At 40.2% G+C, this 16927-nt stretch overlaps 1 protein-coding gene and 1 pseudogene across 5 annotated transcripts in view; both read right to left on the reverse strand.

Annotated features, from left to right (window-relative positions):
* Positions 1-16927, reverse strand: part of CAP2 (cyclase associated actin cytoskeleton regulatory protein 2) — a 147102-nt gene that overhangs the window by 29778 nt on the left and 100397 nt on the right. For 3 of the 4 annotated variants that reach the window (XM_021712657.1, XM_008058670.2, XM_008058669.2), the window contains one exon: positions 14963-15068. The exons of the other annotated variant lie outside the window; for it this stretch is intronic. In XM_021712657.1, the coding sequence (XP_021568332.1) occupies positions 14963-15068 (106 nt within the window). The remainder of the gene's footprint in view (positions 1-14962; positions 15069-16927) is intronic. 4 annotated transcript variants of the gene reach the window in all.
* Positions 10239-10998, reverse strand: LOC103261038 (annotated as a pseudogene). Its single transcript, XR_002481993.1, has one exon. The product of XR_002481993.1 is annotated as a protein mago nashi homolog pseudogene (transcript).

Below are 16927 nucleotides of genomic sequence, written 5' to 3' on the forward strand. Positions count from 1 at the left end.
CTCTATATTAAATGTGTATTTTATTTAAGGATGCTCAGCTTGCACTGTGTGCAGCCTGGACCAATAAACTATGGCCAGGGCTTACCTGTGCGCTCTATTTTATGAAGGGTTTATTTTACCTTTAGAAAATAACCTGCACTTTCCCTGTCTCCCTTCTTAAAATGAACTGTTTTTGCTTTGTCTAATATTAGTTTGTATTTCCTGAGTTTATACCAACTGAGAACTAGAAGTAGTGAGTGGCAAGGGATAGGACAAAAGGAGGCGCAAGTGACCAATGACTGTTCTGAAGTAGAATGCATCATCCCATTCTCATCACTGGGCAGAAGCAGTAAGGATAGATTTCTTTACATGGCCTTTCAGCAATGGGCACAATCTGTAGCCAATGAATAACACTTTGGAAGTTTCATTGTAGAGAAATGTGATCACAAGACAACATGCTCAATTTACCAAATGTATTTGAACACTGTTTCCCAGGTCCTATACCAACCACTGCCTGCAGATCCTGGGCTGAATTGGAAATGGACCCTGCTTTCAATGAGCTCAGAGTTTAGGGGGGGGAGAAAGGACACTTTTGAGTTTCTAGACATGACAGGCACTTGGCTCTCAGCTGTGAGTCTTTGCTTGGGTTGTGCCTTAACGTGGAAAGCCCTTGCCCGATTTACAATCTGGAAAACTCTTACATAGTCTTCAAGTCTCAACCTAGACATGGCTCTTTCTTTTTCTTGTAGGTTTTCTGGACCTCTCCTAGGAAATTCTCTGTTTCTCTATTACAAGGGTTAGTCAGGACATTTGTATTATGACACTTCACATTACACTGTAATTATTTATCAGTGAATTCTGGTTTGGTCACCTCCCAAGTCCAAGCTCTGAAGAACCACTCGCTAATAAACTTAATGTCACTAGCAATGTGGCACAGTGCCTGAAACACAGCATAGGTGCTTCATAAACATTTACTAAAGTGAATTTAAAAACTGCTTTATAAGGTAGAAAGCATTATAAAAGACATGCAGATTTTAAGAAGTGCTACGAAGCTTCTGAACAGGGAGAGGGTGATTTCCAGCTCGGTAGGTAGGTATGGAGACAAGCAGAAACAAGAGAGGTTTCTTGAGGAAGACTTTAAATAGACCTTGAAGAATGGATAGAATTTAACATAAGAAAGTAAGAGGAAGTGGATTCTAAGAGCTGTGAACATGAGTGTTGTCATTACAACAAATATTGAAATGGAATTGTTAACAATCACATGGGAACTTACAGATCCACATTTGTATCATCTTTCAAAGCATGACCTTCTAATGCCACACAATTATTTAATGAAACTACTATTACTACAAAAAAATGTCTTAGGATTTCCTTCAGATCTGTTTACAAAAACATACACATCACACCAAATTATCACTCACACCTTTATACTTTGCTTTGAACTGAAAAGAGTAATATTGAATCAGTCCCTCTCCAAAGAGGGTCTCAGAGAAGTTTGGTCATTTGAAAAGATAAAATTCACTTTTAAAGGAGGATGATTTGGCCAGGCACGGTGGCTCACACCTGTAATCACAGTTCTTTGGGAGGCCTAGGCAGGAGGATCGCTTGAGGCTAGGAGTTCAAGACCAGTCTGGGCAACATACTGAGACATGTCTCTACACAAATAGAAAAAAAAATTAGGCAGGTGTGGTGGTACACACCCATAGTCCCAGCTACTTGGGAGACTGGGCTGAGAAGGAGGAACATTTGAGCCTAGGAGTTAGAAGTTACAATGAGCTATGATATCTTGCCTTCACACTCTAGTCTGGGCAACAGAGTGATACTCTTGTTTCTTAGTCTTTTTTTTAGGACGATTTTATACCCCATAATGTCTCCAAAAGGTTGAGCCAAAGGCTTTATCTGCCACTGTTCTTGGTTGGGAGGGACAGTGACATGCAACAAGTCCCTTAGCCCTGGTAGTGACAGTAATTACTGAGAGGTCCAGTCTCAGGAAGCAGGGCGACTGGGAAGCAAAGACAGGGAGGCTGGACAGAGGTGTGGCACCTTGGCAATAAATGAGACCCCAGGGAATTTAACACAGAATTTAACATAAGAATTCATAGTGCTATGAATTAAGGAATTTTAAATGAACACACCTTCCCAGGGTGACAGCTTAAACAAATTAGGAATGCGTGTTAACTTGCTAGCTCTTAGGTTTAGCGAGTTTGTGTTCTTGGTTATGAAAAAGTTCTAATATAATAAAATCATCTTGACCATTAAAGTAGGCAGTTTTAAAAGCGATTACCCTTTTGATTGACGAAGGGTCAGATTTAAATACTCTAAAAATATTTATACATTTGTATCAACTAACACTAATGCTCAAAAGTATTTATAAGATAATAGAAACATTTCTAAATATAAAACATTTACTTAGGGGTTCATAGTGAATCTAACTCTAAACAATTGTACGAGGGGAGACTCCACTAACCTGGAATTATCTTTTGGAGGGCGGGCACCTTGTCGTACAGGCTTCCCTTGCTGCGTCAGTATTCTAGGAACCCACTGACATCGGTGAATCAGCTAGTGTTACTGTGAAAGGGTGTGTTTGGCTTCAGTGAATTTTTTTTGGAGATTTTTTTTCAATGCATCTTCCTATTTCATGATGGGTGACTTACGAGCACACCTGCCCACACTGAGTGTTTAGCAATTTTTGACCCCAAACAGCATGACCCTTGTGCCCCATCCTCCCTATTCACCCAACCTTTTCAAAGTGAATTTTTTTTTTGTTTCCCTGGATGAGAAAAGTCCTCAAAGGGAAACGTTTTGCCGATGTTGAATAGATGAAACAAAAAACAGCAGAAGCAGCAAGTCCAAAACAAACATCAAGTTCATCAAGACCAAAAACTGTTTTGAGCAGTAGAAAAAGCATCTCGATAGGTGTATCAAATGGAGAGTACTTTGAAGGTGACTGAAGTTTAAACATGTAAGAATAAATATACAATTTTTAATAAATAAATTCCAGTTTTTTGGGGTCCCCCTTGTATATGAAATTGTAGATATTTGACTTTTTTTGACCTATACTTAGTCTACTGAAGATAACTGCACAGATTAGAAAAAATCCACAAATAATCCCAAAACTTCAAAAGGCAGAAATTGAATCCATTGATTTAGATAACTGGTCCAAGAATAATCAAGAATCATTATAGGAAAACTTCTTATGCCTTAATTTTCTAAAACTGCATCCATTTCCAACCCTCCAGAAACTGCTCTCTGAAGGTCACTAATAACATGGTAATCATGGACGACAGCCTTTTCCCAGCTCTTCCTCCCCCTAGGTTACTACAGTTGATACCAGTGGTCAGTCTGTTTTTCTTTTTTCTTTCTCTCTTTCCTTCCTTTCCTCCCTCCTTTTTCCTTTCCCCTCTCCCTCTCTCCCTCTCTCTTTCTTTCAGAGACAAGGTCTCGCTCTGTTGACCAGGGTAGAGTGCAGCGGTGCAATCATAGCTCACTGCAGCCTTGAACTCCTGGGCTCAGGAGATCCTCCACCTCAACCTTACAAGTAGCTGGGATGACAGACACGCTACCAGGCCTGGCTAATTTTTTGATTTTTTTGTAGAGATGGGGTCTTGCTATGTGGTCCAGGCTGGTCTTCAACTCCTGGCTTCAAGTGATCTTCCTGCCTTGGTCTGCCACCATACCTGGCCTAGTCTGTCTTGTATCTTTGAGACCCTTGATTCTTCCAATTTGCCTCCTGTCTACCTCTTCTATGTCTCACTGACTAATTTATCCCATTCTCTAAACAATGATGTCTCCCACGGCTTTATCCTTGCTCTTCCTCTTTACTACCATCCCATTGATTTAACTGCCCTCTCCAGGCAAATGACTCTCCAGATGCCCACCTGGGTCTCCCCTTCAGTGAATTCCAGACCTGCATCTCACCTGGCAGCTCCCCGTCTCGATGGATGTCTCACCAGCACCTCAGACACAACACAGTAAAACCCCAGTGGAGATTTTTCTTTCTCCTCTATTAGCTCCTTCTTGTGATTTCTTTCTCTCTCTTTGTGTTACCATGATTCTCCCAGATTTCCAGACTGGAAACTTTATGTTTGGATTTGGTGTCTTCCTTCCTCTCCTCTCTGTCCTCTAACTCAGGGGTTCCTAACCACTGGGCTGCGGACCGTCTGTGGCCTGTTAGGAGCCAGGCCACACAACAGGAGGTGAGCAGCATGTAAGCGGAACTTTATCTTCTGTCAGATCAGTAGCGGCATTAGGGTCTTACAGGAGTGGAGCTCTACGCATGCGAGGGATCCAGGCTGTGCACTCCTTATGAGAATCTAATGCCTGATGACTACCTCTCCCTCACCTCTCCTACCCTGACCCCCTCACCCTCTGTCTCCCAATCCAAGGAAAAAAATTGTCTTCCACAAAACTGATCCCTGAGGCCAAAAAGGTTGAGGACTGCTGCTCTAACTCAGTAGCCACTCCATCTCCTTCTTTATATTGCCAATCACATTCTAGGTCACACCCTAGCCATCCACTAAAGTCTCCCATCATGCATCAGGGCCTCTAATCTCTTCGATTTTCATCTACCTCACACAGCTTCCAAGTCCTTATTCACAATGTGTAACTTTCTACTTAAAAATCCATGGCAAAGGAAACAACCCCACATGCCACATGTGGCCCTATCTTCTTAGCATGATGCATAAGGATTTCACCATTTGGCCCTAGCCTACCTTCCTGTTTTTTTTTTTTTTTTGCCATGTTCAGCTCTGCAACTACCAGTCTTTCTTTGTTTTCTTTCTTTCCTTTTCTTCTTTTTCTTTCCTTCCTTCCTTCCTTCCTTCCTTCCTTTCTTCCTTCCTTCCTTCCTCCCTCCCTCCCTCCCTTCCTTCTCTCTTTCTTCCTCTCTCTGCCCCCTCTTCTCTCTCTCTCTTTCTTGCTTTCAGTACTTTGTTCACATTTTTGTGTACATGCTGAGTTCTCTGCTAAGAACTACCCTTCCCTTTACTGTCTGCCGAGGGAACTCCTACTCATCCTTCACGACCCACATCAAGTGTCAGCCCTTTTGTGGCCCTTCCTGCCTACCCAGGAGTCTAACTCACAAGGCTTATTTTCCAACATAGCACTGTATTGTTGTTATTTATTTACACATCATTTAAAAATCCTGCTGTTTGATGCTAGAAACTGTAGCATAAATATAATGCCTAGTGTGTGCTTGGTACCTGGTAGGTAGCCCATGAATAGTTATTAAGTAAGTGAATTGCTAAATAAATTAACGAGGAAAAATAAATGATCTTCCTAAAACAACTACTTTGGCCCAATTTAAATATACAAGAGCAGTGTTTTTCAAACTTTAATAAGCATATTAATCTTTAATAAGAATCTTGTTAAAAGACAGACTGATTCAGGAAGGCTGGGTATGGGGACTGAGATTCTGCATCTCTAGCAAGTGACCAGGTTGCTGTTCGCCCAAGAGCCACAGTGCACTCAACGATGGGCTGTAACATCCATGTTTTTCCAGCCTATGCAGGTGTCTTGCTCTGTGCTTGTCTCTGGCAGGTCACTCTCCCTGTTCTCTCATGATGTATAGTTTAAAATGTTCCTTAGCTGGAATGTGAGTTCCAGTGGACAGGAATTGTGTCCATGAGGCCACATATCCATCTCTGTGTTCTCAGCACCTTGTCCAGAACTTGATGCATAGTAGGAGCTTAAGCTATGTAGGCTTAATTATGGCATCTCTTTCAGGTTGAACTCACAGTCATTTCTAACTAACTTTATTATTTGTGTACTCGGGGCTCCTTTTGTTAGTTGGTAACACTTCTAATTCCCGCTGAGCAGTGTGGATCTCTTCTATAGGAGAATGACATTAATTGGCTACCCAAACCTCCAAAAGGGAGGTAAAAACCAAGTGCAGTTAAGTAGAATGAATGCAGCTGTGGCCAGGTACACTGTTGAGAGCCAGTTGGAGAAAGATACGCAGAGATCAGTGAGCTTTGTGATTCTGACAAACTAACACATTATCTGAGGCTTTGCCCGTTCATTTTGATTAACAGACCTAAGGCTATTAAGGTCCAAGTTCTAAATGAAAATTTAGATATAAAAGGTTAAGAATAGTTTTCTCTTGTAAATAACAAGAGAAGTCAGAGACGCCAGAAATCTTGAAAACTTACAAGGCATATATATTTAATGACATGCCACAGAGTCCTCTGGCTGAGTTTTAATTTCATCAGAAGTAAACTGTTAAACCTTCCCTTTGTTAACAGACATTTGGCCTTTACGTTCAGAAATGGGAAGAAAATCAATATCTACTTGGAGGAAAAGAAGTGATACTAAAGTGTTTTGCTTTGGGAAAAATGAAACTCCCCCTTGTCTATAATTTTAACCTCACCCAACTACTTGCATTAGAGGAGGTTAGGGTGAATGACAATTCCTGTATAGGATGGAATTTTTATTTTTATTTTTTAAAGAGACAGGGTCTTGCTATGTTGTCCAAGCTGTTCTAGAACTCCTGGGCTCAAGCAATCCTCCCACCTCGACCTCTCAAAGTGCTGGGATTATAGGCTTAAGCCACTGCACTCAGCCTAGGATGGATTTTTTAAAATCTACATTATTAACATTAAGAACTACATCACCCCTACATAGGACTTTATCTATATTAATTCATGTGTAATTTTATTCTACTTTACAAATAATTATACTGTTTGTTCCCAAAGCTAGAGGAATTCAGAAACACATGAAAGGACAGAAATATGTCAATACATTTAACACTACAAGCTAATAAATTAATCATATTTATTCTATTCATGGCATTCTTTTCATGATTTTTTTTCTAGCCAGACCCACACAGAACAGAATAATTGTTTGCATGTTGATCTGAGCAATTTATAAGGAAAAAAATCAATTATTTTGGTCATTATAAGTATAAAGACTAGGCCTTAATCTTTTGGCTTTAGTTATCCGATTTGAAGGAACTGCCAACAAATATTACAGATCTGACCAACTGCAAGGGATGCTAAATAAGAGTGTTACTGTTGCATTTGTGCCAAAAGATCAATTTATTCAACAAAGTGCATTTGAAACTTAGCACTGAGGAAATGCCACAAATGAATATAAAAAAAGAGTTCCCAGGAATGAGACCAACTGAAAACTGCAAGTAGTTTCTGGTGTCGAGTCCTAGGGGTGCCTAGTAGGCAGTTCACAGCTGCCTTCATATTGAAGAAAAGCTCATAGAAATGACAAGATTCCATTTACCACTCTAAATGTAATAAGAAATTCCAGATACACTACTCCACAGCTGTTTCCTACCCCCAGATGCACCCTACCCCATGCCCATGTGGGCGCGCGCGCGCACACACACACACACACACACACACACACACTCACATGCACGACTCTCTTCCAATCACTGATCTTAAAGTTTTACATTTCGCAGCAACAATTGAACCGGGCAGCTGTTGCCTGGTACAGCTGCGTCTAAAGGCAAAGGTCAAGAGGTGGATGCAGGGACATTTAGCTGTAACTGTTAACTCAGGTGAACAATTTCTCGGGCCCTTGGAAACTGAGGGTCTCAAGCAGTGTGCTGTTAGTCACTAAAAGCCCCACCGAGTGCAAATCTCAAAACACAATTTGAAAATAGAAGAAAACAATAGTAACTCAAAACACTTGAGATTTGAAGTTGTCATAGGCTTTTCATGGTGCAGGTAAGAGTACTACAATGGATGGTGTCCATTAAAATGGAACGAGTTGTTTAAAACCTCTGAAAGTCTGGGCTCGATGGCTCAGTTTGTACTCCCAGCACTTTGGGAGGCCAAGGTGAGTGGACTGTCTGAGCCCGAGGGTTCGAGACCAGCCAGGGCAACTTGGCGAGACCTCATCTCTACAATAAATCAAAAATCAGCTGGGCATAGTAGTGTGTGCCTGTAGTTCTGGCTACTTGGAAGGCTGAGGTGGAAGGATCGCCTGAGCCCAGCAAGTCCACTCTGGGGTGGCCGTGAGCGTGTCACTGCACTCCAGCCTGGGTGACAGAGGGAGACTCCAACTCAAACAAACAAACAAAAACCTCTGAAATACTGTGGTATCCACAAATATCAATAGCACATCTTTCTGCATTTTTTCCTGATTTTTATCATTTTATAAATATGTAGCTTTACATTGCTTTGGAAGTTACAATCAGGGCAAATAAATGAAAGAATCTTGTTTACTTTTTCTTCTCAAAGGCCATTTGACCAGAAAAATTAATAGACCTTTTTCTTTTCAAGGATGCTATGATTCTGGCTATAATAGCTTATAATAGCTTATTCATTTTGCTGCTATGTTGACAAGCCATAGTAAGTGAAGGAGAAACTGGTTTGATTTATGCTATAAATTATGCTGTGGGATCTTTAAATAGTTTTTAATAATTTAAAAGATATACTTAATTTTAAAATTCAAAAATGTAATTTTTTTTTTTTTTTTGAGTTGGAGTCTCACTCTGTCGCCCAGACTGGAGTGCCGTGGCTGCTCCCGGCCACCGCAGCCTCGACCTGCTGGGCTCTGGCGATCCTTCCACCTCAGCCTTCCGAGTAGCCGGAATTACAGGCATGCGCTACCACGCCCGGCTGATGTTTTGATTTATTGTAGAGATGAGGTCTCGCTGCCCAGGCGGGTCTCGAACCCACGGGCTCAGGCAATCCACTCACCTCAGCCTCCCAAAGGCACGGGATTACAGGCTGAGCCACAGAGCCCAGCTTGTAATTCTTACTGTTTCTTTTGAGTCAGGGTCTCTCTCTGTTGCCCAGGAGCGCAGCGGCACGAGCAGAGCTCATTGCAGCCTCGACCTCATGGGCTCAGGCGGTCCTTCTGCCTAAGTAGCTAGGACTACCACAGCTGGCTAATTTTTACTTTTTTGTAGAAACAAGTTCTCACTATGTTGCCTAGGCTGGTCTCAAACTTCTGACCTAAAACAATCCATTTGCCTCGACCTCTCAGAGTGCTGGGTTTACAGGTGTGAGCCATCATGCCTGGACATACAATATACTTTTTAATAGCTTTCTCCTCCAAACCTTAGAAGAAGAGAGCAAAAATATCGGGAAATGTGTTTCTATGCATATATCTTAAGACTTGTCAAAAGATTTTGTAAGTATGATGTTATTTCTGAACAAATAGCTTCTTATGATAATTTTTCTCACTTTTAACATCTGGACAAAAAAATTTTTTTTTTTTTGAGTTGGAGTCTCACTCTGTCGCCCAGACTGGAGTGCAGTGGCCGCTCCCGGCCACCGCAGCCTCGACCTGCTGGGCTCTGGACATCCTTCCACCTCAGCCTTCCAAGTAGCCGGAACTACAGGAACACGCTGCCACGCCTGGCTAATTTTTTGATTTATTGTAGAGATGAGGTCTCGCCTGCCCAGGTGGGTCTCGAACCTGCGGGCTCAGGCAATCCACTCACCTCACTCTCCCAAAGGCGCAGGATTACAGGCTGAGCCACCGAGCCCGGCTGGACAAAATTTTATCATTTCACTTTTCTATTAAAGAAGTGAAGTAGATGCTTTTACCATTTTGAATAGAACTTTCTCATAGCCTATTATGAGCTCAATAAATAGTAGCTGTCATTATGGCAATCCGTAACACCCAATGTGTGCTCCATGGGTCATTTATATTTTGTGTCAATATAACACTTATGTATGAGAACATATTTTTCAAAATGTGAGATATGACCCATTAGTGGATCATGAAATCCATTTACTGGGTCTCAGATTTTATAAAATATGATGTAATATAAAAATAGAATACCTCAATGTGTTGCATGTGGTAAGAGAAAGCATTGTTTTGTGAAACTTGAACATAATGGAGTAAGTATTCACTTCAGAACAAAGAAAGATAATTAAATTTTTTTCTATAATTAATAATCAGTTCTCTTTTATATTCATAAACACAATTACTCAGCTTTGTACATTGCATTAAAGACATTCAAACCATTAAAAAATAGTTTTCTAGCCAGGTATGCTGGTGTGTGCCTGTAGCCCCAGCTACTTAGGAGGCTGAAATGGAAGGATCACCTGAGTTCAGCAGGTTGAGGCTGCGGTAGCCATGATCGTACCACTGCATTCCAGCCTGGGTGACAGACTGAGACTCTGACTCAAAAAAAAAAAAAAAAAAAAAAATTGTATTCATTTTCCATGGGTACCATTAGAGAATTAATAGGCTGGCATTTGTTGACATTATTTTCCACAAGTGGATTCTCATGCCTCTTGCATTTATCTTCCATAAAATAATAATAGATTCAAGGATTTAAAAAAAAATTTTTTTTTCAGGCTTTGATATATTTTATTGGAGTAAATTTTAAACAAAATATGGCTTTTATTTACAGAATTTAATGTGTGTGGGTACTGTCCAACGCACTTGGACACAAGTAAAGACTACCCCTAAGCCTGCTATGTATTTTCTTATTTTCAGTTTAAATATTAAAAAAAAATATTTTGTTTGCTTCATATTCATAAAAATCCCAATATTGTAAATGGCAAATAAAACCTCCCTTACCCATCCCTTAATTAAATACACAAACAGCTTCAAAATAGATACAATTTAAATTGGCTTAATCTTGAAATGAAATCCAATGAGACTGAAGACTAAACATTTCAGATCTTGTACCAAATAGTAAAATACTCGAAGGCCTTCAGGATCCTTCGACTGATTTACATCAATAAGAGAACCTATTTTTGATGTGGTAAAAGAAATGTGCTCGTCCCCAATTACAATTTCAAGCTCCTGTCGGCCAACCCTGTCAGGGGGAGGCCACAAAGCATCATCTTCTTTTGTAATTTCACTGTCATCAATAATTCTCTTCAGTTCTTCCATTACACTCTTATGTACATAAGCCTCTTTTCTGATCATGACATCATTTTTGTAATGGCTGTTGTTGGCATATCTAAGCTTTCCGTCAGGCCGAAACTCGAACTCCAGAAACTCGTGTCCAAACTTGCCCTTGTGCCCTACATAATAGCGCAGGTAGAAATCTCTAGCCATAGACATCTTGGTCCCCGGGAAGCCTGCCAAAAGCCCAGCCAATAACCTTTTTTAAAATTTTTAATTTTAAAGATGTGGGGTACAATTCAGGGTTAGGTGTACAAATGTTCATTATGCAGGTACCCTTGTTAATGAGGTGTGCAGATTCCCCCGGCAGATTCTCACTACTGCCAATCCCTGCCCCCACTGCAGTTTCCTGCTACTGCCATTCCTTTTCTTACAGTATTATGACAATGATTGTTCAAGGTTCATTTATGAGTGAGAACATGCGATACTCAGTTCTTTGTTTCTGTGATAGATCATTCAGTATTATAGACTCAAAGTCGGTCCAAGTTGTTGTGAATTTCATCATTTTGTCCTTTATGACTATGTAATATTCCATCGTGTATATATACCACGTTTTTTAAAATCCAGTCCTCAATGGGCAGCACGGTTGGTTTCATGTTTTTGCTATTGTGAACAATGCTGGAATAAACATACGTGTGCATGTGTATCTTTTTCATAGAGTGATTTGAATTCCTGCAGGTACATTCCCAGTAGGGGGATTGTAGGGTCGTGTGGAAGGTTGATTTTTAGATCTTTTAGGACTCACCAAACTGCTTTCCACAGAGGTTGTATGAGTTTGCATTCCCACCAACAGTCTAGAAGTGTTCCCTTTCCCCCACATCCTCTCCAGCATCTGTTTGTTGTTTTTTGAATTATTGATGATGGCCATTCTGACTGGAGTTAGGTAGTATCTCAGTGTGGTTTTAATTTGCATTTCTTTGATGACTAGTGAGGCTGAGCATTTTTTCATGTATCTGTTGGCTGCTTGCATGTCTTCTTTTGAGAAGTGTCTAATCATATCTTTTGCCCACTCTGTGATGGGGCAGTTTTTTTCTTTTTGGCATGTTTGAGTTCCTTGTAGATCCTAGATGTTAGGCCTTGTCAGACATAGAGTTGGCAAATATTTTTTCCCAATCTGTGGGCTGTCTCCCTGCTCTCTTGATGACTTCTTTGGCTTTGCAGAAGCTTGTCAGTTTGATGAGGTCCCACTTGTCTATCTTACCTCTTACGGCATGGGCACTTGGGGTTTTGATCAGGTATTGGTTGCCAGTTCCAATTTCCATAAGGGTGTCTACTGCATTTTCTAAGGATCTTATAGTTTGAGGTTTTACATTTAGGTCTTTGATCCATTTAGAGTTGATTTTTGTGTATGGTGACAGGTAGGGGTCTTGCTTTAATCTTCTGCATGTGGTCAGTCAGTTTTCCCAGCACCATTTACTGAATAGGTTATTCTCTCCCCAGTGATTGGTGGTGGAGGTTTTGTTGATGATGAGTTGGTTGAGAAATTGAGGTTTTGCTTCTGGAATCTCTATCCTGTTCCATTGGTCTATATGCCTGTTCTTGTACCAATATCAGGCTATTTTGATTATTGTAGCTCTATAATAAAGTTTTAAGTCTGGGTGTGATACCTCCTGCTTTTTTTTTTTTTTGCTGAGGATTGTTTTGGCTATTTTAGGTCATTTTTGTTTCCATTTGAATTCCTATATTGTCATTTCCAGGTCTGAGAAGAATGCTGTTGGTAATTTTATGGGTATTGCATTAAGTCTGCAAATTGCCTTGGTAGTACTGACATCTTAACAATGTTAATTCTTCCAATCCATGAGCATGGAATATTTTTCCAAGAGAATGCCATATAACTTGGACATCTGTGACTGCCACCTTAGTTGTGGAAATATCTGGAAGTGCCAAGCAGGAGACATTGATGGCCAGTCAACACCTGGGAGAAACCACGGGACAGCTTGGAGAAGGGATGTTACTCAGTAGCATCTGGGAGTCACCTTCTAAGAGCCTCCAGAATTATATTTGACAGACACCTTCCGGTGTTGAGGGTCCACCATCCATAGGCCATGGGAAAAACCTGGGAAATTTGAGTTGGGGTTGTTCCTGTTATCTATGCAGTCTGGTAAGGCCAGGGGAAACCTGAATGACACTATTAATACTATCTTGGCCAGGACTTATCCCCATGGAGAGTTCAGAGAAGGAAATACTCCAGTGAAGGTCCATACCAGTCACCGATGGAGTGTGGCAGGGAGGGAAGAAAGAGCACAGTTGTCAACATTCCCTTGTTATGATCTGTGTGGTCCCCACAGCAGGCTCTGACCTTAACAGGCTGCAGGGAGTGTTGGAAGGGAAAATGGGTCATTTTCGCTCAGATTGAACCTTTCAAGAAACCAGTTCCAGCACTAGCTAGCAGTGAAGGATGGTAATGATTTTTGTTGTTGTTGTTCTGTTATCTGGGCAGCTGAAAAAGGGGCTTGTTGAAAAACATATTCAGTGCATTGAGAAACTGTTCACACCAGAATTTTCATGGAGAGGGACTTAAGACTTGAGAGTCAGGAATTCACACCTATGTCCTTTTTACCCCTGAATTAGTTTCATTTTAAAAATAATAACAGATTGTTTTCCACAAATGGATTCTCACGCCTCTTGCATTTATCTACCGCGAAATAATAGCAGATCCAAGGATTTTCATTTTGCTGTTCTTTAATGATGACCTATCTCCATGGCAAAGATATGACAATTCCCCTTTATGACACATGGACCTATATAACAAAATAGTATCTCATTGGAAAAAAATGAAAAATAATTCCAGTCAATCTATATAAACCCCACTCATATCCACACACATGCCTCCTTATTCAAACCCTTCATATGTTTATGAACTCTCTTCCCATGCACCCTTTAAAAACCACAGACTCTGCCTTAGTATCAAGCCTACTGTACTGACATTGGCGACCAGAACTGAGGTGCAGGTGCTGGAGTACTGCTTTCAGAACTGTGAGACTTCTACCTCTGAATGGAATTCACAAATACACTGCTTCATAAAAGGTAATGCCCATTTCTAATGGAGAGGAGTTTCCATGGAAAGCAAGTGCAGAGGATCAAAAGGGCAAGGAAGGTTATAGGAGTCCCCTGACTTATGATTCAGTTCAGACTATTAGCTGAGCACTTGCTCTGTGCCAGGTATTATGCTAGAAGCTGAAGACAGAGGTGAGTTTCCATTCAGGTAGGAGAGTTCCAAAAGAACACAGAAAATTACAATTGCATATGCTATGAGTTATGATGGAAGTATACTCAAGACACAAAGGAGGCACAGAGGAGAGCCATCTAACTTACATGGGGAGCTGATGGAGATCAATGGAATGTTCTTAAAAAGATGATGTTTGAGCTGAGTTGTGGAAAAGAGGTAGGGAAGGGTGCTTCCCCCCAGAAAACCGTGGTTATACAACATGATCATATTCGGGACACTGCAATAAAGTTTAAACAATGTGCGTTTGGCAAATTTTGAAACAGCATCAATTTCATTTGGTTCGGTAGAAGCACTGTATGTGTATGTGTTCAGAATACCACAAGTAGTTCAGATTGCTGAAATGCAGACATGGAAAGACGTGACAGACAAAGCTGAAGAAGAAGCAAAGGTCAGGTCAACATCTCATGTGGGAATTCAAGTGGGAACAGTCACAGGCTGGGTTCTTATCCTACTGCTAAGATATGACTCAAAGTACTAGGACTGCTTAGGTATTCAATACACTTTAAAACTCTAAAAAAGAGAAATTAAGAATATTTAAAAAGACATTTTATTCCTAATTCCCCTTCCTAAAAACAACATCTATCTTCAAACCTTCCTATTCCCTTCGATTCCTATCACATAGTTTCTTAACATATACGTTATCTTAGTATTCATAAGCTTTTGCACTTGACTTTATCACTTGACCTTCATTGGTAAATTGTTTTGATGGCTGTCAGGTGTTTCACGGCGATCTTAGACAAAGCCATTTTCCTTCTGTTTGTCAGGTAAACAGTTCCCAGATTTTCCTATGACAAATGGCATTTCCATAAAGAGTTTCTACATGTAGATTTTATCTTCTGCTTTCCTTGAGGTAAATTCTAAGGCATGAGGTTATTGGGGCACAGAGTCTTCTGTTATGCAGGTGGACCGGGGCCTGGTACTCACAGTTTTGCTCCACGTGAGGCCTGTGTTGTGGTGTTCCTTGATGTATGCTTGAAGTTCACTCCAAATATTCAAATATGACTTCACCCAATCCACATGGCGTAAATCACTTTGTTTTAAAAGAGAGTGGAAGAGAGAGGAGTTAGAATCTAAAATAAAATTTTAAAAGATTGAGGAGCACACAGTTACAGTGACTAGGGCTCCAGACGAGCCTGAAACATTTGTCCTTCTAGCCCAATAACCATGAAGGGATTCAGAAGAGACTCTTGGAAGGAAGGTGGCCAGCACTCTCCTTCCAAGGGAGGGTGGGCAGCAGGTGGCTGAGTGCCCTGAGCTCCAAGTGTGTACAGAGAGACCACAGAAAGGAACCCAATGGAACTAACTCGACTTGGTCAGGGTGTCCTTGTGTTGTCTCTGTGGTCCTCATGTGATATGACCATGGAGGAGAAATCATGTCTTTTTGTACTGCTTCGGATGCACAATGAGAACAAGATGCTCTCAGGAATGTGAATGGTATTGAAAAAAGTCTTTTGGCTTGTTTTCTAATAATTACATTGAATTCTTTGGTTAAAAGTATAACCAAAGTGGAGAGTTTTAGTCATTATGACTGATAAGGAAGTTGGTATTATAAGAAAAATTATTTCTTACATATTGTTAACACCTCTTACTTCTAAAGAACATTCACTAAAATTTCCTTAATTTTATACTCCTAATGGCGATGCAAGCTAGTCAGGGCATAAACAGTATTTTTACCTCTGTTTTATTGAACCAAGAGCTAATAAAATGCTTACCTTTTGTAATAGGATTAAGATATAAGAGTGAGAGAACTGTTAGGAATATTAAACTTATAGATAGGCGAAAATGGTTACATTTTCTTTTGGCAATTTTCACGCACAATATTTTTTTCTACTTCAATGAAGTGGTGGTGAATGAGAAAATTATGACATTTGCGTTAACAAAAATTTAATTATGTTCCTGGGCCATTAATTTGAAGATAATCACTGAAGGAAATCTCTGTTATGAAAACTCCTGCCAATAATGACTTGTCTCTAGACATATTTTGTTTTGTTTTGTTTTCCTTGAAAAGCCCAAGTACCACCAGCAGGTCTAGAATCCTACCATATTAAGGCACACTATGTAGAAAGAGTGAAATGGGGAACCAAAGTCATAACAATTCACCCCTCAAAATGAAAAAATATGTGTGGTTTTGTTCTGCATTTTTAGACTTGCTGATTATATTAATCAAATCTATGAAAAATCTCACTGTCACATTGTTTCACTTCATAGTGAAAACCCAAAAAGCTAAGTGTGGCTTCATGGGTCTCTCTTGTTAGTTTCCTTAGTCCACAGGTCTTCTGAGGGTCTTAGAACAGTGACTCACACTTAGGAAGCGGTATATGCAATAGTTATTATTAGAACATATTATATATATGGTCATTTAAAACAGATATATGTATATATATATATACAACACACACACGCAAAATGAGAACAATATACTTTCTATTAAAAAAACTTAACAAGGGATAAAGTCCAACTCTGTACAGGCAAATTCATTTTTTTTTAATTATTGCAGTATTATTTTGACTTGAAGAAAGTTATAGCAAAGCTTACAGTATGGAATAAGAGTATGATGCCTTTTCACCTGAAGTCAGTCTTTAAAAGAGAGCAAATTAAGGAGGACCCAAATACACATTGGGAGCTGCAGACCCACCCTTGATTTTCATCTACTCTGGAAGCAGCTCTGGTAGGGGAATGTGAATTTTAATGATTATGACTCAGAGATGTCACCCCTTGATGCAGCCAAAATAATTGACTTGCTCTATTCATATACTGAAAAAGAGCCAACAAACAGTAAAGGCAGGGGTCAGGGTTTCACAGACATGAAGAGCCCACTGCTCACAGTTTTGTTTAAGCCATAAAGAAGTCTGTCCTTCATGAGCCTATCCACCAGGTAGGCAGCAGTGA

This window comes from Carlito syrichta, unplaced genomic scaffold (genome assembly GCF_000164805.1).
Source record: "Carlito syrichta isolate Samal-C Ts95f unplaced genomic scaffold, Tarsius_syrichta-2.0.1 Scaffold303572, whole genome shotgun sequence".
Taxonomy (NCBI): domain Eukaryota; kingdom Metazoa; phylum Chordata; class Mammalia; order Primates; family Tarsiidae; genus Carlito; species Carlito syrichta.